This window comes from Aythya fuligula, chromosome 17 (assembly GCF_009819795.1).
Source record: "Aythya fuligula isolate bAytFul2 chromosome 17, bAytFul2.pri, whole genome shotgun sequence".
Lineage (NCBI taxonomy): Eukaryota > Metazoa > Chordata > Aves > Anseriformes > Anatidae > Aythya > Aythya fuligula.
In genome coordinates this window covers 9106315-9129239 of record NC_045575.1, presented here as the reverse complement: position 1 = coordinate 9129239, position 22925 = coordinate 9106315, and the positions used below count along the sequence as shown (strand labels likewise).

Sequence of the window (22925 nt, the reverse complement as noted above, 5' to 3'; positions counted from 1 at the left end):
TTAAAAAGAAAAAAGTTCTGACAAGGATTTATTAATTTATGCTTGTGAACAAATGTGTCTGACAGTTGAATGATGAGATTGCCATATTCTGTACAGAGAGCTTTTTCTAGAAGTCTTCTTTCCACTGTGTTGACAGAACCTGCACTATAGAAGTTCAGGAGTGGGTGTCAGTTCACAGACTCTAACCCAGTTATGAGGATGGCTGCATGCCCAGATGAAATGGAGGTTCAGACTTTCTTGCTACTGTTCCTGCTTCTGTATGTTCAATCTTGCTGAAAACCCAATCAGGCTGTCTGACACCTGGCACAGGAAGGAGACACTCGGTCTTACCTTCCTGAGTTAAGCTGGCTAGGTTTTATTACCAAAAAAATAAAAAAAAAATAAAAAAAAAAATATCAAAAAGCTATTTCAAGCTAAAAGCTGGAAGGAAAGAAGCTCGTCAAGCTGAGCCTTCTGTGCCATTTTTTCTGTTCATGCTGAGGGTTGAGAGAATTCTCCTTCAAAAGAAAAAAAAAACTTCTATACTTTAACTGGGGGAAAATGGCAGTTCTGTGTTTACTTTAAAAATGCTGCTTTCCAGCAGGTGGGCAGACACTGACTGTAAGTGGCATTTTGTGCAAAACACTTGCAGAAGAGCAGATATTGACTGTGAATGGCATTTTGTGCAGAACACTTATTTTTCAAACTTTTAAATACAGATTTATATATATATATAAGAAAGACATATAAAATCTTTAAATGTTTTCTCCAAGCCTTAATTTCCTCATCAACCGGCAAAAAAATAAATACTAAAATTTTCTAATCTTCACTTGAATTGTCAAATTCCTCCCAGTCTGATACGCTCATGACTTCTGATGGAAGGTCAAGGTGATACTTCATGCGGTCTGCATGCCATTCTGAGAACCACTTCTCTGTTTCCATTAAAATAGCCCTGGGCAAAGTGAGGACACAGGCAGCCATCCCAGAAATATCATCCTCCAACTGCGGTCCATCCTCCCAACAGTCTCTCTCTGCATCGTAAATGTGGACATAGTCCATGCGGATTCCTCTGTTGTGGGATCTGCCTCCCAGGACGTAGATCCTGTTGTCTAAGACAGCAATACCTGGCTCTCCATGCCCCGCAGGAAGTGGACATACATTTGTCCACTGATCAGTGCTTGGCCTATAGCAGGCAACCTATAAAAAGAAAAAAAAAAGAAAAAAAAAAGAAAAAAAAAAAAAAAAAGATTAGTCAAAATTGAACTTGTATCTTAGTGACAGAGCCTGGCCGTATGGCAAACTATTCATGTAGCCGTGTGATACCATCAGCCTTCTGACAGGGTGTTGATAGTGGAGGGAGCGTATCACCATGCAGTAGAAGTACAATGCTCAGTGGAAAATGCTGTGCGTGGCTGCCATATAGCTCTGAATCACAACGTCTGACCCTGCTGCTGTGGGAACAGCTGTATGTCACTGCAAAAATGTATACAAAAGTGAGAGATGGGGACACATGCTAATATAAGCTCAGACATACTGCATCTGTTTTCATTAGGAAAAAATGTGCTGGAACATATAAATACGACAAGTCTGCTAAACTGTCTCTGCACCATATGTTGGAAAGTTTTAGACTTCACTGGGTATCTCCTTGGCTAACTCCATTTATTTGTAAGCACCTTTTTATCACTCAGATACACTTCTCACTTGATTAAATTCTATCTTCATTGGCATTGTAAGAGCAGTTACTTTTTTTTTTTCCTTTTCACGTCTCTAGCAGTTCTAGAAGCTGGAATAAGACACAAGAAAATTCTCTCCAGCCATCACTGCCCATCAGGTACTGTATATTTAATCGCATTATACAACTGCCATCCAATCCATTCAATGCCCTTTCTAACATATCCTTATCAGCTTCTGTCCTGCAACTTCATATTGTCAATTCAAAAATTCTTGACTTGGAAAAAAAATGTGCATGGAAAGACAAGGTAAAGGAAATTCAGTTGATGTGCTAATTATGGGGTGCATGCATGCCAATGAATGTTATCCATCAAAGATGTTTTAAAACTGATGGGAATCCTAAGTGCTAGAGCTTTAATGCTGTGTGTGTTGGACAATGCATTCAAGACTGACAGCAGTGAATAAATCATTGCAAGTTCTGCGGTTAAGTGGAGGAGAGCTGGTGCTATTGCTGGGCAGACAATTTTACTTGTGTATTTAGTAGGAGGAAGACATTACATCAGAGTGCAAACATCCGTAAAGAATTGCCTCTTCCAAGAAAGACATAGGTGTGACATGCTCTCACCTGGTGAACATCCCTTCTGTAGCCAGAGTCATTGTTGCTTCCTCCAATGACATAGAGCTTTCCTAGCAGTGCAGCCATGCCATGCCAAGCACGTCTCTCTGGACCATCTGCTAAAACTTCCCAGCGGTCAGTCTTTGGATCATAACATTGCAGCTCCTTCAAATAGTCCTCTCCTCTCCTCCCACAGGTAATATACATTTTCCCATCCAGTGCTGCTCCAGCATGTGCATATACCTGCATCACCACGTGGGAAAGCAAGAAGTTGAGGTCTGCATTTATGTATTTCTTCCAGCTTCAAAGTATGGAGTAGACATTAAGGGAGTGACATTCTTCATGACTTATGCAGGTATTAACATCTGGAAGGATTTTCTGTTGTTTTCTACAGACAATTCCTATCAAGGTGATTATGCTGAAAGTGTGTATTTCTTAATTAATTACACTAGAATTTCCAAGACTTCCAGAACTGCAGTGGGTTGTCATTCTTTATTGTTTCTTAATTAGAAGATCATTCATGCAATTACTTTTCTCCCTTGTCTACTTGGAAGCCTTTCCACTGGAGATTATTCTTATACAATCAATGTTTTCAGCAATGTGATATATCCTACTTTGTAGTACTCAATTGGATCTTTATATTCCCAGCAATGACATATTTATTGGTTGTCACATCGTGCAAGCTGTTTGTCTTCTGCCTCTGCATCCCCTTTGTAAAGCGGCAATATTTATGTTTTTAAGGTGTCCTGAGATTCTCAACTGAGAAACATTATGAAATTACAAATATTATTTTGTGCTGGTCATTTGCCCCAAAGCTTTTAAAAGGTTTAGTAGAAATCAGTATAGTTTTTTGAAAGATTACTTAGGATCTTAGCTTTCTGCCCTAACCAATATTGTTTGTGTTCATCTTCCTCTTTTGCAATCTGAAAATGAAAATTCTTGCCTTTACTAGCTATATTAGACCTTAGAACAAACTTTTCCATTCATAACCCCCATTCCCATGTTAGTACATCATTTCCTGGCTCCTGGGGTCACAACTGGCAATTGCTGTTTTAGGAGGATAAATGGTACTGATAACAAAAGATATCTGTTCACTCACATATTTCAGATGAGTAATAGTTTCACTTTAGCTGATTGAGATGTGATTGTGCATGACATAAGCTATTGTCACCAGAACTTGTTACACAGTCTCAGTTCTGCGTCCAAAAATGAAGTAATCTATAAACACCGAGGTACCTTCCTACTAAGGCATGATTTCTTTTGATCAGGAACAAAGCACGTTGTCAGGGCTGTACATGAGAAGCTTGTACTACTGTGACTCATAGGTTACCTGGCCCAGGAGGAATGGAAACTTCCTGTCCCCAGTGGTTGTGTGTTCAATTTTAAATTATTTTAAGGATTAATACAGAAGAGGTGCAGGGAAAAACAGAAAGAAAGCAGGAAAAATAAACATTAAACCTAAAAATGAAAGTTCTATATTGTTATTCTTCTTTTTGGTATTTGTTTATTCTGTATACAGAGGCTACTGCTTCCCATCTGAATATCAGCAAATTGAAAGCTACACAGGAGAAAAGCATCTAAAAATATGAAATCAGGAATTGGGGAACTTTAGTGTTTGTGGCTAATGCACTCCTTACCTCCTTCTTCAGAGGTGTCACATATTCCCAAGTGTTGCTTTTAGGGTCATACCTCTCCACTTCCCTCAGGTCTTCATGGTAATCTCGGCCTGCGACAGCATATATATAATTGTCCACAACACAAACGCTGAGGTCAGCATGCTCTTGCTGTAGGGACTGGATCTGGAACCATTTGTTGTGTCGTGGGTCATACCTTTTAAAAGAATGGGATCAAATAAAGTTATTCATACAGCCAAAGAATCATCGCTGGGATACAAGACAACCGCACGTGGGTTACTGTACTGTCTTTGGTTGAAATTGAGCTCAGCTGTAAGTGGAGTGAAATCTGGCCTTGTCAGCATTATATTATTAGCCAAGTTCCTTTAGTCTATTTTTAGAAGATGTATTTTAGCTGATACAATCACGCTACAGAAGCCTAGGATTTCTACTGTCTTACACCACAGAGCTGTCAGGTACATATCAACATCTCTGCTTGCACAAAGCCATTCTACAAGGTAAAACATTCTAAAAATATCACAAAGACTGAATCTGGATCTTCAAGAGATCAAGACGGGTATAAGCATTTGGTGGCTTCTTTGATTCTCTTCTCCAAGTATGTGCTGCTTGAAGTGAGCCTCATGATTATTTTTCAGATAAAACTATATCTGGTCTGAAAATTTTAGCTACAGTGACAACTGGTTTTGAAGTGAAACTATGTGTGCCGTGAAACAAGGGCAATTCAGCTAAACCTAGTAAAAATGACTATGTTATAAAGACAAAAAGGTTTATATCTGTTTTTGCAATGTAATGGGCATTAAGCTCTAAACCGTTCCTTTCTCCTGCTCTTTTTCCTTGCACAGAACTTAAGAGAACCCTGGAATGCTGCTTCTGTGCACACATTTTCTCAATAATTGACCAAAAATAGCATTTTATTTAAAACCCTTTTTTGATAACTAACTCCCTTTGTATTGGGATGAGGTCTCCACATAGAGGACTTCTGGGAAATCCTAGTTCAAGAGCATCTAGACAATCTAGGATACTGGAGAATCCTAGTTTACTGTCTCCCACACCTTTAATACTTCCCCCTTTGGACAAAGAAGAGCAGGTTACAGATAAAACACTCTAGAATGAGTAGCTGTTTCTACCCAATCAGGCTTGGCTTTGTTCTGTAAGCACTGCTGGAATCTTCGCTATGATGCTCATTTCTTTATTTCCTATGATTTCTTTCAATGAGAGGCTCCTGTTCAGCTCTTATCTTTTTGCCAGCAAGCATACGGACTGCACTAACGGCTTACTGACTCAGAGATGGGCAACAGGGTGGAAATGAGAATAATAGCAGGATTATCCTTATCTTACCTCCAACACCTTGACTCTGCTCGAAAACCACTTACATTGTTGTCTCCGCCAATTAAATACACAAAATTATTGAGAACAGCAATCCCCTGGTTGGACATTCTGGGAGCTAGTGCAGCTGTAAAATGCCTCCACTCTCCCAGCAAGGGGTTCAAATACTTGGCTTGATCACTGAGAACAATGGATGGAGTAGAATGCATCCCTCCAAATCCCACTACACACTGGAACTCTGATCTCAGCTGTGTCTGGGAGCTCTGAAGCATTGGCTGAAGACATTCATTCTTGTGGTACATTAGTGCATCTGCGACTGTATCTTTTAAAGGACATGGACTTAATTTGTCATGTAGCCTTTGCAGGATCTGGGGTTCCATCAGAGGAAAACGAACTGTCTCAAGTAGCTTAAGGGGCTCCATCAGGGAGACCTGATCTGTCTCCAGTTGCTCTGGGGAATAATGGTAAAAAAGTGCCCCATCATAAACTTCAAACTCATAGTTAACCTCCAAACGGTTGCTACTGAGAAGGGAGTAGACCTTCTGCAAGGGTAGCTGTCGGTACACTTGTGTCCTTGAGAAAGCTGCAAAGTTCTTCAAAATGTAGGAGTCGAGCTGATCGCTCAAATGTCTCAAGTCATAGTGGTCAGCTAGTCTGTACACATCGAGGATGTTCTCTTCATCCACCCATGACATTAGAAAATCACAACAGAACTTAATGACTTCTGGAATCTGCAAGAGAAAGAGAGAAAATCTTTCATTTTAGACACCACTTGCCTTTCGCTCAAGAGACATGACAAAAGCATGAAGGAGCAAGAAAGCTGTCGATAAGAAGGCTGCTCTTCTCACAGTCTGACCACCGTGTTTACTTGTGCCCAATTCACGTTTCTCCAGAGAAAAAGAACAACTCAAGACGGATACGTAAGTAAATATAACGCAGATCTAGCCACACTACTTCAAGCCTTTGAGTTTTGTTTCAGGTGCAGCAGCAGCAATGCATCTTCTGGGGCACATGGGACACTGGACAGCCAGGCTGCCTGGTGTGTTAGCACGGCACCAAGATACAGGCTGCTCGGGAGGCAGCCATGTAAACAGAAAGCGCGAAGGGCATGGTGACAGCCAGGCTTACAGCTGCCTCTGGAAGTTGTTCTCTCAGAGTACTACAGACACGGTGTATCAAAGATAAACTATAACAAATATATCTGCATCACCCAAGAGCACAGGAAGTCATTTGAAAGGAAAATTAATGTTTCATATTGTCTTCTGAGAACAACCTGAAGTTGTATCTGTCAGGAGGACTAACAAATAGAGAAATAACTACTGTCCAAGAGCCCCTCTGCTAACAAACCAGTGCTAAGTGTGCAGAAATCAACCAAAGCACCCAGAAAGTTTAAGATTAGTACCAAAGCCTGGGCAGCATTTAGTTGCAAGGGAAAATAGAGAAGAAAAAAAAGCCTTGAATTCACAAAAACTCTGCACTTCGTGCAGAAACCATGGTGGCAGGATTTCCTGTAGTGATGAGGTCAGGGAAGGTTATGTGCCTGTGGACTCAATCTGGGGAAGATCTTGGCAGGCTTGAGCAGCACAACAGTTTCTGAGCTGCAAGCTGTCCTTTACCATAGGTCAGAGGTATACTATTCTAGGGAGGCTTTCACATGCTGATCAGTAGAAGTGAGTGCTATATAAACTAATCCTTTAGCCCAAATGGTTTGTAAGCGATAAAACCACTAGCACAAATGAGATGTGCAAGCACTCATTCATTGTTCCAACCCTTCTGTAGTTAGTTCCAGTTGATACAGCATCCCAAAGAGATTCTTCTTATTGGAACCATGGTTTCTTTCACCTCCCAGCCCTCCACCCAACCAGATATCCATGCTTTCTGTTTCTTTCAGTCTTGCTTTTGTTCCTTGCTTCTTTTTCGTCACATCTCCCAGTACCTCACCTGAAGCTGACAGGCTGCAGCTAAGGTTTCCTGTACAGTGTTCACGCTGAGTTCCAGCTCAGAAGTATAAATGAAGTTCAAGATTTTACACATTGCATTGTAGGAGATGCCATGAATATGGACTTCTTCTTGTTCCATCTCTCTCAGTCCTCCTGCAAACATTCCTCTGTAAAAAGAGACAATGAAATGTGCTATGGCAGATTTGCACTGAAGCTACATTCAATTTGCTTATCTCATGCTGTCCTGAGAACATAACAAAATATTCAGAAAGATAAATCCTAGTCAGACACTTCTATGGGATTACCTCTTCTCTAAGTCAATTAAATAAAAAGTACAGGCCTTTAGGACCTAAGAAAGTAATACCCCTCATTCTGTGGGAAAACAGTGGGGGCCATCTGAAAAGAACGGTTCACAGCTGAGGGATTTAAATACAGACCCAGAACATAGGGGTAATCAGGGGGTAAAGGCAGACACTAGGAATGGGAGAAGAGAAAAACAGAGGAACTTGGGTCCATAGGAGTTTTTTTCTAATCTAGAGCGGTTCTTGCAGTTACAAATTTGTCAGGATTGCTTTGGGATTTATATGTTTACTCTATGAAAATAAAGTTAGTTTAAGAAACTGCTAGTCAAATTGACCTGGGGATTGCCTTGTTGAATGGACGGCAAGGCACACTATAGGCATGTAACACAGGAATGACCTAGTCTGAGGGACTTCTTGTGTATTAGGAACCGATCACCACATTGGGCAAAGTCTTCCAATGCTACAGATATGTTAAAAGCCAGCACTTATGCAGATAGCCTCTCCTCTTTATATACCTGTAAGCATTATAGGCTGTGATTTCAGTGGAAGTAAGCTCACTGTGCACTAACGAGAGTTTTATTTCTACAGAGACATAATAGAGAGATGAATAAAGTTAACTTTAGTATTTTGAAACCCATTCAGCTCCACCTTATGGGTCTAATTTTACATCTGGAAGCAGTATGCTAAGTGTGCTACCACAGAAGATTTGAATATTGCAGTTTTGTGTTGCACTCAGACACATGCTTATTGCTGCTATATTGGAAATGTACCTGAAATAGTCACAGGATGCAGCTAGCAGTATCCGATGAGCCTCAATAGGTTTCTCTTCTACCACCAGAACTACATCGAAGAGGATGCTGCTGTCTCGAAGAGATACCAAGCCACTGAGCAAGGCCTGAGAGTGCTCTGCACTGCGGTATGTGTTGCTGGTGCGCTGCTGAAGGGAGGACTCAAGTTGAGCTTTGTGTGGCTGAGTCAGCTCCTGATCCTCCGCCATCCCAGGCAGAAAAGCTCAGCCACCAGCTGTAGCAGAATGAGATCTGTGAGACAACAGAATCAGCAAAGGTTTATGCCTTTTACTTACAAATCGTCCTCTGACCCCTGCCTTTCACAGTAAATAAATCAAATAACCCTTCAGTCAGTGGAGAGCCATCAAACACAGCTCTACCCTGGAGAAATTATTCTGAATAATGATTTTGGAAATAGAAAGGTATACAACAGCATACCGAACTGACAGGTCACGGCATTGCAAACAAGTTTTCTTAGTCTTGGTTTTCCAGTCCAAGAGTATGCAGCATTTGGGGATTTTTTTTTTCTTAGCAAGAGTTTCACTTCCCAGCCCATAGCCAGAACCCCTTGTTTCCTTTGCATTTGTACACCATTTATAACAAAGAACAAATCTGTCAGAATTTTTGCCAAATTCCACATTGCCTCATGTCCTCACATAACTTTGCTGCAATGCAAACTGCAACTTCAGTCCTTCTCTTGATATTTTAAGGCAGAATCTGAAAATGCTCATCTCTCCTGTTTTTTGCTGTTTTCCTTAGCTGAGCATACTTCCATTTTCTGAAGTACTCTATGAAACTATAGGCTTTGAAGAGAGTTTCTTTATTGTGACAACTTCAAGCTAGCATCCACAACTGCTTTTTACTTCACTGTGGATCCCTGCAGAGAGAAGGTATTTCCTTCAGTGTAGATATTGTAGAGGTCTCTCCTGTACCTCTTTATACTACTGCCATTGACATGGCAGGAAGGTTCCTATAGCATATGGGGACATGCCTGTAAAAAGCTAGCTGGAAGTCATTGTTTCATATCTATGGTTAAGCTCTCAAAATCTCATTACTTCTCACATAGAGAGAAATCCTGTAATTTACCCTTTCAGGAAAGCATCCTGTAATTTACCCTTTCCATTGTCTTTGAAGAATGTGAGATGTTGTAGCAGTTAGATCTGATAGACTCTATCCAGTTGTCAGAGCACTCACACACACAGACACATGTGAAAACACATGAGGAAAAGGAAATACCTTAGCTGATACGGCCACTTAAGGCACAGTTATAATAGCCTCTGCTCAGTAGCTCTGGGAAATAGCTTAGTGGCACGGGGGATAGTCACAAGGGTTTATCAGCAGTCAGAGAAGCAAAAGCTGAACAAATCCAAACAATGAAGAAATGAACCCATTGTTTAGTTGTGCCAGCCATGGGCAGTGAATGCAGCGTTAGAAATCTCTCACAGTGCTGTGAAGTATTCTGGGTATGGTCAGTGAGGAAGGAGCTGTCTGGATGACACAAAGAAATACAAAAACATTTATTGTACTGCCTGAAGGAAGTTACCCTACACTGTCCAAAACAAAGGAAGCTAGGTGGCATTGCATAGTGCATGGGATGGGAATATGTATATATAATATATATATTGCTTTTTGTCTGCTTTTTGCTAGCAAAACCAGGGCAGCAAGCTCAGAAGAGGAGCTCTGATAAGACTACCTTCTAGGAAGCACATTCAGGTCGATTATGCAGGGAAACTATCCATCATCAGCTGAAGAGATGAGTAACGGATTCTTTTTCATTACAGATAGACACTTTTTCCTAGAAATAAGATGACTGCTTTTAAAGCAGACAAAACGTTACTGTATCACTAGATTTGCTCCTGGGGAATACCAAAAGTGATGGATTGAGACGAGGGAGATAATACTGTAAGAAAGGCAAGTGAAGGAAGCGAGGTTTATCTGAGTTCCAGTTCTAGATATGGACCTGAGTTATCCCACAGCTACTAGCAATACCTAAACAAGCCAGCCCTTCCAGCAGATCTGTGGCAAGCCCAGTGTAGTCAAATTTAGCTGCTGGGAGTACAATTGAACAATCCCCCACAACTGATTTTTGGCTAGTGAACAGCTGAGCCTACATATTTGCTAGGCTCTGTTTTCTGAATTTTGGCAGTCCCTACTTCTTGTTCTCAAATTCTGCCCCTGGATTATATCTGGGCTCTCACTGCTGAGCTGGACTGTCCTCAGGGTGTTCTCCATGCAGTGCTGTCCACCAACACAAGAGCTGCCGTGCACATTTGGGGCACAGTGCCACCACGGTATGGAAAGTCACCACTCTGGAGCTACCTGTGAGTACTCTGCCATCCACAGTTATTTACTGCTACGTAATTTCAGATAGGTTGCTTGATGACTGAGGCTGCTGTGGAAAAAGGGTGGATTACTACTGATGAGGTACAGTGTGTGGCCTAAAACTTGGCAGTACTCAGAAGCTCTTTTTGTACCTGTATACATGATATCTTTTAATTACATTGTGGCTACTCAGAAAAGCTACATTCTGTTATTTGCAGGTACCTGCTCTCCTAAACCAGGCTTCAAAGCTCAGGAATAATTATGTCTATTATCATAGTTTTAACCAATGGTAAGAGACTACTCTAGAAAAATTCTCCCTGCTCTGATTTTCATGAATTGTTGCCTACTTATAAAATTAAAGATGGACGTTTACGGTATTCATCTGTGGTGTCTGACTGACATAGGTGGTTAAGTCCTTTCTTTGATCCAAAAGCCAAGGAAAGCCATTAAACAGTGAGTGGGGGGCGGCCAGCAAGATTCATTTAGCTGATTAGTGTGTGCTCTCAGCTTCATAATAGCTGTACGAGAGGCAGCTGGGCTTGGGTGGGTACAGTTATGAAGGGCAGTTGTTGAAGCAAGGTTTGTGGGAGTGTGTTGTAGGCTCCTTTGAAAGAGAAGTGGGGGTGTTTTGGCATTCTGCTTTTCTGGATTAAGTGCAGTGTTCTTGGTGAGCTGATAGTTTTGTGCACCTCTCTGAATGCTGTGCTGTCTGTGAATTTGCTGAGGAGGGGAATCGGTGTTAGCACAGTGTCTTGTTGTGCAGGCTCTGTAGTCTAACTGCAGTCTTTCTCCTTGTGTGCTTTCTCCTGTGTGCTTTGTGTCTCTTGTTACTGACTGAAAATCCGATAGCCCAAACAGTGGAAGTATGCTGTGTTGTGTGTGGTGTACCAGCTAGGTGTGGGGAATCTGCTCATATATCTAGGAATTGTTATGCCTTACAAGTGTCTGTCAATCTTAAAAATAGCCAGGAACTCTACTGAATAACCTCTGTATGTTTTTAACTGTAAACAATTTAACCTTATCTCCTCAAAACTGTATTTTGTTCAGTCCTTACTTCCCCCTTTTTTTTAAAAAAAAAAAAAAAAAAAGAAAAAAGTTAAATGTAATACAAGCAGTACAGCTGTGAATGAAAGGACAGAACAGGTTTGTTCGGTTTCCTGCATGCCTCAGAAATCCTTCTATTTACTAGTCTTTCTTCCCCACCACTCAGGAATTTTGCTGCCTTGTAGGACTGGAGACCCCTTTTTCGCATGCTGACATATCTGCCCCTAGAAGTGAAGGAGCTGCAGGCAGGCTCTTGCTTCTGCTGGAAGTGCGCAGCCCCTGGAGCCATACAGCTGAGTTCCCTCTGGTGTGAGCCTCTCTACCATCAGCTTCTTGCTTGTACAGCGTTCTTGTGGCCTCTCTGTTTTACTTCTGTTATTGAGAAACTTGATCTGGGATTGAGCCAAGTTCCTAGAAATCTAATATTTTCTCTTTCCTTTCCTCTTGTGCAAGTTTATCAGTGCTGGGCAGCTGCTAACAGTGGTATTTGGGGGCTGAATGCTGCAGGACTGACCCAAAGGTGGAAGGGATGAGGAACTCAGCTGTTCTTCTTTAACAGTAGCAAAGATTTTTTTAAAAAAGTAATAATAAAGTATCATCTCATGTGCTGTGGAATGTGTCTCCAGAAAAATGGGAAGGCAAGTCCCTGTTCCAAGCACTCCGAAACTGCAGAGAAAATCAGCCTAGAGATTTTTCTTAGCTGGTTGCACAAAGTGTTTGAGACTGCAGTTATGCTGGTTTATGCTCCTTCTTTAGAGGGCACAGGTTAGTGTGCTGACACTAGTGGGGTACCACAATCGAATATCTAGTATGTAAAGAGGAAGGAAATGTATGGGGTCAATAATTGCATGTGTGCTTCTATAGGCAATGCTAATGTAGGAGGACTTGCTGTTTGGTTACTTCACATAAAAGAGACAAAAGAACAAAACAAAAAACCTCAATCACCCCCAAAAATCCTCAAAACAAAAATCTCAAAACCCTCAAAGGCACCTAGCAAGACGTGGCTGCTCTTCTTCAATAGACTGAAGCTTTCTATGTTCTGTGCCTGGATTCCATTTAGAAACCAGGAGAAAGCAGCCGTGCCTTCCGATGGTGGATACAGAAGAAACTTCTGAAGGAAATTAGTGTTTCCTGGTATTTCTTATACTGTATTCAAAGTTCACTGTGTCACTTGTGGTCTCTAGTAATAATGCTGTGGATAGAGGGGAAGCTAGGTATCTTGGTGGCTTGCTGATAGCTCTGTATGGTTGCCTTGTATTCAACTTTCATTACCACAGCCTGCTTCTGCAGAATACTTGCATGAAAAAAGTATGACTCCAGTGAGGTTTCTGATTATCCAGCTGAAGTAACTGTTTATCAATGAGAGCTGTGGCTTGGTGTTTTAACAACATTCTGTCTCTGATTGATGACAGATTTGCCTTCACACTAAAGTTTTGTGGCCTATGACTGAGGAGGTTGGCACTGGGACAGGAGGAGCTGAGGGAATAGGTTGTGGCCTGAGCATTCCACTGGCAAAACGGTGCGAGACTGATGTGCTGGCTTGCTCTTGTGCTCACTGAAAATCTTCATCTGTTCAAGAGCACAGGGTACAGGAATGGATGAGCTCAACTAGAACATGGAAAGGAGAAGTTAAAGGCCCAATAAATAAATGTAAAATCCTGGAGTTTTGAATGCAAAGCAATTGTAACACCAAGGTGTTTGTGTGCTGTTCCAGTAAAGAACATTCTGGGGAGTGGTAATTACAAGGCTTACGAGGTGTACCCTTCCTGAGCCTGAGAGCAAAGTCCTGCTTCCCTTAGATGTACCGTGCCTGGGAGCTCCTTCTAGCACTGGGTCTGGGCATGTCCTGAGCACATCCCGATGCCGTTACAGGTATGTACAGCCTTCAGCCTTTGGTGAGATGTGCTGTGCACTGATTGTGTGCTTTAAGCAGCAGGTAGGTGATTTACAGTGCTGTGTCTGTTACTGGTACTGCAGGGTATGGCAGATCCCTGGGTATGTATTTGCTCCTTCTGTGACTAGCATCCAAGTCAGACAGTGATGCTTACTAGCGTGTGCTGTGGGTGGTGGTTTTGTTGTTGTTGGTTCTGTACAGTTGTGCTGACAGCCCTGAGGCTCTACTGTAGAGAAATGGCTGGGTATGGGGGGAGTAGCCGAATGAGTTTCTATGGAAACTCAGACATTTTTGTCTTGGAGAGCTTCTGGCTGTCAAGTTACATCTCTGTACGAGGAGGTGTCTTATGCAGATTGTGATATTTTCCTGCGCATCAGCTGTGCCCAAAATAAAACAGAACTTGCTGGTGTTGGATATCCTAATCCTGTTTAGCTTACTGCCATGCAGACAGTTGGTTCAAGCCTGGTGGGGGGTCTGATGCTTTCTTAGAATTGTGCAATAATTCTGGAGGTCTCTAATCCCATCTCCTGCTTGAAGCAGGGAAAATTTCAAAATCAGGTCAGGATGCCGAGAGCCTTGTCTAGTCAACCATGGAATAGCCATCCTTGGTATCTGGAAAACTGAGTGCTTGACCATCAGACTTCTTTTCTTCTTTATCCCTTGTGAACTTCCATTCCTGCAATTGGATGCTTGCCTCTCATCCTCACCTGATCTCTACAAATAGGAGTCTGGCTCTGTCTCTTTCTGTAACAACCTATTACCTTAAAAAAACAGCAACTGGCTCTTCTCCCCTTAGCCTGCTATTCTCTGTATTGAACAAACCCAACCATTTGATGACTTTGAGTCTGGCTTTGCATGTGCTTGTATCTCCCTGGACCTGCTCCTGCCCTGTAAGGTGGTCCTCTGCTGACCTCACCGGCTCTTTGTTCGCTACAGAGCTGAAGGCTGGGTATTGTATCCCAGATGTGGGCTCACAAGCACTGAGCAAAGGGGAAAATAATCACTTTCCACAACCTATTGCTGTGCTCTCACTGACACAGGCCAACATGAACTTGGCTCCCTTTGCAGGAAAGAAGCACTGCTGAATCATTCAGCTTGTTGCCCTTCAGGATGCCCCAGCTTCTTTTCTTGCAAAGCTGAATTCTAGCTAGGTTTGTTTCCAACCTGTACTGTTCCTGACTCAGGTGCATGGTGCATGACTGCTTTTGCTGTTGAAATCTGTGGTTCCTCTCCGTCCATTCTTGCTAAGTTCCTCCCCCCATTTGCAGCTCTGTGCTCATTCTTGCAAGGCAGCCTCACAATCTTCTCTCATGCAGAGCAACCAGTATGGCACGCTGATTGTGCTTCCAGTGGTTCACACCCATTGAAACCCGAGTGCGTTGAAGGAAATGTAAAATCCATTCCCTAAGGCTTCCCACACCTTCATCTCTCCCAAGGGAGTAGGAAGAAGTGGGATCTATGCCAAGCTGATGGCCTGACAAGAAGGCAAGATACAAGACTAGAGCAAAATGCTAGTTATGCTGACTGTCGGGGATTGCAACTGTAAATAGGCAGAACCTGGCGAGGTACCAGAACTTTAACAGGGCAGAGGGCGCACAAACAAATAAATCAGCTAGTCAGGGAGTGTGCAGAGAGGGGAGGCAGCTGGGTGCCTGCCAAAATAGTTCAGAAGACAGATGTAATACCACAAACAATGTAGATTGAAAAGCAAAACTATTGTTCGGTTTAACTGGAGTGCAAATACTGGAATAATTCATCAATTATATAATTTGTAATGGGCACTTGTAAGTTTGTTCACTACAAAGACAATTGAGTATGCCATTATGCGTAGAAAAGACAAGCCAATTTCGTGCTTTTTCAAGACAACTGGAAAAGGGGAGGGCTGAAAGAAAAACAGCAGCTTTGCTTAGCAGTGCTTCTTTCAGAACTATCCCTCTGCATGCAAAACTGCAAAAAAATGTACTTCCTGAAATACCTTTCCACTTATAGAACCTTCCCCAAGTTGGGGAAATAACCTGAACAATTGCTTTTGACTGAGGTCCCCATAGAACGAAAGAAGCAAAGACATCTGGTACCATAAAACATCTCAGCATCAGTTCTGAACACGCAGCGATCACAGGTATGCTTTTGCTAGGTCTGTACGCACCATCTCTCTTTAAGTCATGCATGGAAATTTGCAAGCACATTCCTCTGAGCTGACTTTGAGTCATTTTCAGTTTCTAGCCTTGGTAGTACACTTGAAGTGTGGGAGGATACCTAAAGGCGTGGCTTGGGAAACAGCTTCTGCAAACCACACTGCCAAACATCTGTTTGTTTGTTTTTTGCAAGCTTATTACAAGGTGTTTCTAAGACACACTGAAAATAAAACATCTCATTTAAAATGGATATAGCAAAACTTGCACAAAATGTATCTCCATTTCTATATAAAATGTAAAAAGAGGTGCCCCACCCCCCCCAGTGTGACCTAAAGAGCATCACCTTGCTAACTTCAATATTTTGCCATATCCATTAATTGCTAACTTCATTCTTTCTTGCAACTTACCCAAATTCATGGGACTGATAAGTGATGCATTATGGGAAGGTGACCTGTGGCCCAAATGCTATGAAGGAGAAATAGTAAGGAACATTAAAATCCCTTCTCCTATGGCTTTGTCATCTCTAAGAGTTTGGTGATCTCTTGCCAGTTTTTTCTTGTTACTAATCTCAGAACAAGATTTGCTGGATACACTCATCTTTAATCTTCCAATAATAACGTTCTGGTTTGGATGGAGCTGCTGCTTGTGTTTGAAGGAAGGAGTTAACCAGCTACGTTCAGGCAGCACGTACCTGTCCACCCTTAAAACAAGTGGCTTCCCATTAAGGCTCCAGCGTTCTGCAGGCTGGGCAGGAAGTGCAGTCCTCAATGTTTAGTTCTGTGTCCAGAGAGATCTGGCAAATCTGTAAAGGATATTTTCTTCTGATCAAATTGTTTTAATTTTCCCAAGAACTCTCAGAAAAAGCTCCTAAAACAAAATGTAACTTTTCCATAAATTGAAGTGACACTTTTTTTAAAAAATAAAGCTTCCATAGGATCAGACAAGTACTAACAATGCCAGAACTGAGAGCCTATAAATTATCTGATGGTACATGTCCTGCCAATCTTGAGACCTGGCTAATAGGCAGGGCTGCTTCGAGCTACTTCAACCACATCGTGAATTTTTAATTGTCTAAAATACATGGAGGGGGGGGGGGGGGGAAAAAAGTAATTCTGTGCCAACTGCAACAATTCAGTGACCGGGGGCAGAGCGAGCAGAGGGCTCTTGCAACACGTTCTAGCTCGGCTTTCCCTAGCAAATTAACCCAAAAAGGAACTAATTTGCACTATTCGCCGTGTGAGCTGTTCCTGGGGGGCCCTGGGCTCTTCTCCCCCCGTACCTGAGGTGTTGTCACACCGGGAGATCAGCGGGCGGCTCGGTGAGAGGGGAGGGGAGGGGAGCTCCCTGGGGCCTCACAGCACGGAGAGGAGGCGCTGGGCTCCCGGTTACTGTGGGGAGCTGGGGGCTCAGCCCTGCCCGGCTTCCCCGGCCCCCACCGGCCCCGGGGGTGACCTCGGCGGGGCCTCCCCCGGCCGGCAGCAGCCGGGCTCCGACCGCGGCCTCCCCGGGGGCTCCCCACAGCCGCCGGGGCCCCTCCGCGCCCCCTCCTCCCCCCGGTGCCGCCTCCCCCGCGTCCCCCCCGCCCGCCCCCAGCCACCTACCGGGGGACAGCGGCAGCCTCCGCCAGCGGCTTCCGCCTCCGCGCGCCGGAACCCGGCGCGGCCCCGCCCGCCCGCCGAGGGAGGGGCGGTGGCGGCGGCGGCGGCTGGGGCCGGGCCGGGCGGGGGGAGCCGCAGCCGGGGCTGCCGGGGCCGTTCCCGCGGAGAGGGGGCGTGCGGCGGGACTACAAGTCCCGGCGTGCCGCGCGGCGGGCAGCTCTCGCGAGACCGGCGCCGGGACTTGGTTTCTCTACGGCCTTCAGCGCGCCGGAAGTCGAGGCGGGAGAGCCGCTTCCGGGCGTGGCGTGTGGCGGAGCGGCGGCGGCGGCTGAGGGGCGGCGGGGATGGACGTGACCGGGCCCGAGACCGACTGGCGCAGCACCAACTTCCGCCAGAAGCTCGTCAGCCAGATGTGAGTGCGGGGACGGGGGTTCCCCCCTAGCCCGGCCCGGCCCTCCCGGGTCCCCCTGCCCCCGGTAGCGGCCCCCCGGCCTGCCCCGCAGCCGCCGGTATTGGGTTCTGCTCCGGCAGGGCCCGCGGGGCTGCCGCGTTCGGTTCTGTGCAAACCCCGTTATAGGCTTCTGTCTGGCTCTGACAGCGAAATTAGTGTCAGAGACTGAATTGGTTAGCTGTTGTGCTTTCCTAGGTCTGGAGCAGCGATCGCAGTCGGTGTCAGTGTCTGCACGATCGCGGCAAGGTTGTTTAGAAGAAAGTTCAGCTCGTTGTCTCCTCGGTCATCCTCTGTGACACGATCCCTTCGCTCGAGTCCCTTTGCCGCTCGCCATGCTCTTTCTGTCACGGGGAGGCTCTTACCCTGCAGAGGGTGCTCACTGTAGTGCTGAAAGCACTGCTCGGTGCTTCTAAAGCAACGTTAAAATTCTTATTTCTGTGCGCTTGAAAAGCTTGATTATGCTTTGTTTTAAATACCGATTCTCATAAGCAACGGTTTCTTTGTGATATACGACAAATATGCTGTTTGCACACGGTTTTAGTGCCTAGCGCTGGGCTTTCCTTGTGATGATGTCTCAGAATTAAAATATTACAGTGTTCATGAAAGAAATCGGACAGTGAGTGCTTGTCAAAGCTGTGCGAGCTTCTTTGGCATCAGAGCTGATGTTTTGCTGTCTAAACTCTCTGCAGCATCTATTGTCAGATGAATCTGTTGCATTTTCCTCTCCTTTTTTTACTTCTTCATCAAAGCAAAGCCCCCCCAAACTACTCTCTGATGCTGTGCAACTCCGGGGAAGTAAACCTGAGTCAGCTGAAACAAAGCTCAGTGCAATAACCTCTTGTTTGTGTGTTTGCTCTGCAAGCAGTCACTGTCTTTCTGTGAGCACCAAAAATGACAAATGTTTCAGGGGGAAGCTTATAGTAAGAGAAAAAGATTGAATAGGTCAATAGCAGTTAGGTTTTTAAAGGCTGATGGCACATGAAGAGATGTCGACTGTCTTACACTTTTAATTCTTGCAAGAAAGAATTACAATTTCCTCTGTTTAGTCTTGCATATGCGCACAGATGTATTTTTTATCTGTGTGCTTTTTGTTATCAATGTGTTGGCAGTCTTCCCTCCCTCCTCCCCCAGGATTGTGTTCTCTGAGTGATGTGTCTTCTTTGCACACCATCCTGCTGTGTAGTATCCTACAGATGTTTCCATTCCCTGTCTTATTTAAAGAGCAAGCACACTTGGTACTGGGATAACTGTGCAATGACTACAGTGGATTTTTTTTTAAATGTATTAACTTGTACTAGATATCAGCAGATGACTTGGTTTCATGCTGGCACTTGAAGTAAATGAAGGCTATCCAGGAGTAGAGTTTATAATAGACAGGTCCCTGGATGTCAACATATTTTCTTTTTTCCATAGTGACATTATCTGGCTAAACACTTCAGGGATACCGTGTGCAGTAGGTATCTTAGCGAACGTGTCTGTGTGTAGTTGGAGCACCGTGTGAGAGGTGATCTCGCTAGGAAATGATTCCCCTGGGAAGCCCTGCTCAGCGCTGGGTCCCTGTCAGATCACAGGCCCCAGCAGGACTCCCACAGCTGTGAGACCCAGGACTGCCAGAGCTCAGATGACGGAGGCCAGGGAGCAGCTTTGGTTCCTGCCACGTTGTTCCAAGAGAGCAACGATGCAGGAGTGTGAATGTTTGTGCTTTCAAGGCACCTTTTTATTCCAGCCCTCACAGCGAACAGGCACCTACCAGTGCCTTGGGAGCCTCTCTCTAAATGCCTTTCCTTAATACGCTTTTAAACGTTGGTATTGCCTGAAGGACAAAGCTGAGGTGGGTTGCGTGGTGGTAACCTCAGTGCATTGCCGTGCAGTTCCTGCGCCGAGCTGCTTCTAGCCTGGGGTAAGGGGAATTGTGTCAAACAGGGTAACTTCAGCTGCGTGATGGTCAATAAAAGTGGTGTTCAGCTTTCTGCCTGGCTTTCATGCATACCTTCACGCTTAAGATCAAGTAGATCTTAGCTAATGGTTCAGTTAGATGAGAGGAAAGAGCATGCATGAGCATAAGTAAGGATGGGGAGGTGGAGAGCACGGGAAAGGAGGCAGAGGTGGGAGCAGAAACGAGCAGGCAGGAGGCGAGCAGAGCAGCTACAGTTTCTCAAGTGTGTGTGTGGGGGGAGATCATTTGCATTGCTGCTCTCTGTGAAATATGTCACAAAATCCGTTCATAAAGCAGCCTTATTTTTATATGCCAGCCTGGGCTGTCTGATGGGATTTCAGGAAAAAAAAAAAAAGGGCCAAGAAGACAGCTGTGCCTCCTGTCCTGGTACTACAGAAAGGGAGGAGTCGGTCGCGTCAAAATAAGCATTTATAAAACTGTGAACTAAGAAGCTTCTGCCTCTGTAGTGCAAGTGTTTGGGTTGCCATGCAGTGAACCTGAAGGAGAAATTTGTTGAAGTTAAAAATAACTGAGGAAAAGTGTTTATTCTGAAGCTGGGTAGTGCTTCGGCCCTGCTGGTTGCACAGCCGCACAAACAGTGGCACTGGCGTAACCTGGCGGGGAGGCTTCTGAAGGAATCGCTCCTGCGGGAGGATTTTCTGCGCCTTTGAAGCTCTGAGGGGGTGGTTCTGTGTAGCAGGACGGGGATTTTCCTCACTGCAGAGCTGGAAAGAAAGAGAATGCCTTACGTTAAAAAAGAGAAGGCCTTACAAAGAGAAGGCCTTGCAGAGGTTGGATTGTCCTTAGCCTTCTCCTCTGTGGCTGAAGGTGGTGTCATGTGGGGCTGAGGCTGGTCCTAGGTGTCTGGGGACTCCTGATCTGGGTGTTCTTGCAGTGAGGGTTGTCATTAAATGTGCTGTGTCCAACCTGGAGCTAACAGAAACATTGTGTGGGGTGCTGTCATGTACCCAAGATCAAGTAATTAAACACCAGCAAATACATTAAATGTTATCTGGAGGTTTTTTAAGCTTGTGATGTGGATGGCTGTGGTTAACGGCCTACCAGCACGCTTTTATTTTCCTTCCTGTTGTTTTAAGAAAGAAAGATTTATTTTGAGTGACCAGTCCGTTTCATGAGGCAGCATCTGGTGGTGTTAACGTGGGGTTGGTCCTAGAGCTCATTGCCCTTTCGTCTCACTGGAAGTCCTGGTGCAGTTCAGGGTGTGAAGGAGAGGAGAGCTGGTGGAGTGGTGAAGGAGAACGTGTTTTGCAAGATTTTTCTGCTAGACCAGTTGGCCTGAGTGAGAGGTTGCAGTTGTAGGGCTGGAAACGAACTTCTTGGTAAGGGAGGGGGAATTCCTGAAGCTGGCAGTGGTGCCGAATGCTTCATGGCACCAGTTTTGAGTGTTGTGGAGGAGCTGAAAAAGGCAGAGCTTTAGTACACATCTTACATGCTTAGTAAGTGCTTGTGAGGCAGATGAAGGCTGTATTGGCTGGAACATCTGGTTTTCAAAGTTGTGTTGAAGTTCATTTCTGGAAGGATGTGATACCTTATTTGGTACACTTATAAAGTGTAAAGCTGTCTTTTTCTAGTGACTTTTCCAGCCTTTTAACTTAGGTGTTTTTGTGCTGATTGAAGATAAATGTGGGGACAAAGAAACAGACGAGGAGGAAGAAACCACACACAGCTGAACTTGTGGAATACGAAGAGATCCGGCATGGAGTGCTAGGCAGCATCAACAAGAAATGGTGGCTACACAGAATAAATAACTTGCTGTGTTTTTTTTCCAAACTTCCTGCTACGCCATGGATCACAGTCTCTGTATCAGCCACTCTAGTACTAGCTGCACGATACATCCTTTATTTGGGTCTGTGTCACTGGTCTTTCTGCCTGCTCAGTTCTTGGTGGCCTTGAAATGAGAGGCATTGTCGTTCGCTGTGGGACTAAGGCGGTGAGGAAGATTCAGAGAGAGTAGCGTGGGTTTAGAGGCAGCTTTTCTGAAAGAGAAAGTGTTGGAAAGAGGGAGGTGAAGGACTGGATGCTCTGCTTCTTCTGCAGCAGACTTCTTTTATGAGGAGCTCACTTTAAGGCTTGCTTGCACATGAAAGAGTAGTTACTCTGTGTTATGTTTGAATTTGGCTTCATTTTAAGTAACCTTCCTGCGTAACCAGCATTCTTAGTGTCCGTCAGGCCACGTGAGCAGGTTACCGTGAGGGACACATGCAGGTGGCTGTGCTCTGCTCCCTAGTTCTTTGCAAGTTACACCAGGTAAGCTACATGCTACTAGGCTACAACTTTGCAAGGTAAAGGTGTGAGTTTGGACAGCTTCAGCTCCTTCACCTAAGTCTGTTGTTTCTGCTCTTCGTGCCTGTCTTGAGGGGGATACTGAGTTACTTCAGGACACTCGACTAGCTCACTGCTCACACAAGCAGCACTCACAAGGGAGGTGGTCAGAACTCCAGGGGGCAGAAAGCAGCAGTCCCACTTCAGGCTGCAAGAAGCTTCCAAGGATCCCCACCCTAAGATGCATTTAGGGTAGGGTAGTTGCTCATTCAACAGCAGAGAAATGGGTTGCTGAGATGGTAATTACAAGGTGAAAGTATTTCCTGGTAACTTGCTCGTGGAATGCAGGCTGCAGCTACTAGGCTATAACACAGAACAGGTTTTGCAGTGAAGTGAAATGTTTCCAAGAATGAGAATGCCCAGCAGATTTGAATAGGGCTGCTCTCCTGTCTGAGTCCTTGATTTAAGATGTTTTTTGTCTCAGTGCTTATGTTGCAGTGGAACTGCTTGGTTTTTGATGTGCTGAGGATACACGCTGGAGGGAAGGGATGCCAGGCAGGAGAGGGACTGGGCAGGCTGGAGAGCTGGGCCTGAGCCTCCTGGAGTTCAACAAGGCCAAGTGCAAGGTCCTGCACCTGGGCTGGGGCAATCCCAAGCACAAATCCAGGCTGGGTGGAGAACGGAATGAGAGCTGCCCTGAGGAGAGGGACCTGGGGGCACTGGTTGATGAGAAGCTCGACATGAGCTGGTGATATGTGCTTGTAGCCCAGAAAGCCACCCGTACTCTGGGCTGCACCAAAAGCAGACCCCACAGCATCTTTCTAGTACCTAAGGGGGGGCAACAGGAAAGCTGGGGAGGGACTCTGTGTCAGGGGGTGTGGTGACAGGACAGGAGTAATGGCTTTAAACTAAAAAAGGGGAGGTTTAGGTTAGATATTAGGAAGAAATTCTTCACTCTGAGGGTGGTGAGGCACTGCCACAGGCTGCCCAGAGAAGCTGTGGCTGC

The 22925-nt window shown here is 44.7% G+C and overlaps 2 protein-coding genes across 3 annotated transcripts in view; one reads left to right on the top strand and one right to left on the bottom strand.

The window, feature by feature from the left end:
* KLHL22 (kelch like family member 22) lies at window positions 1–17315 on the bottom strand. Of its 2 annotated transcripts, none has more exons than XM_032198981.1 (8): window positions 17253–17315; window positions 16343–16453; window positions 8239–8508; window positions 7168–7333; window positions 5239–5957; window positions 3904–4096; window positions 2276–2509; window positions 1–1176 (listed from the first exon to the last, which is right to left on the bottom strand). In XM_032198981.1, exons 3-8 carry the CDS (start codon window positions 8463–8465, stop codon window positions 799–801), a joined length of 1917 nt encoding a protein of 638 aa, XP_032054872.1. In that variant the 5' UTR covers window positions 8466–8508; window positions 16343–16453; window positions 17253–17315; the 3' UTR covers window positions 1–798. The 2 variants fall into 2 exon arrangements, with proteins under 2 accessions (XP_032054872.1, XP_032054873.1); XM_032198982.1 differs by having other exon boundaries at window positions 8239–8491.
* Window positions 17316–17557: 242 nt separating this feature from the next.
* Window positions 17558–22925, top strand: part of MED15 (mediator complex subunit 15) — a 28797-nt gene continuing 23429 nt past the window's right edge. Inside the window, exon 1 of the mRNA XM_032198939.1 lies at window positions 17558–17661. Coding sequence (XP_032054830.1) covers window positions 17594–17661 — 68 coding nt within the window. The 5' untranslated portion in view covers window positions 17558–17593. The remainder of the gene's footprint in view (window positions 17662–22925) is intronic.

Bases quoted from the DNA above. Each gene is read 5' to 3' on its own strand.
- KLHL22 (XM_032198981.1), bottom strand. From the start codon at position 8,465: ATGGCGGAGGATCAGGAGCTGACTCAGCCACACAAAGCTCAACTTGAG. The intron at 5,958-7,167 runs GTGAGGTACTGG...TTTCTCTTGCAG, and splicing joins CTGCAGCCTGTCAGCTTCAG to ATTCCAGAAGTCATTAAGTT. The intron at 2,510-3,903 runs GTAAGGAGTGCA...GTGGTGATGCAG, and splicing joins TGACACCTCTGAAGAAGGAG to GTATATGCACATGCTGGAGC.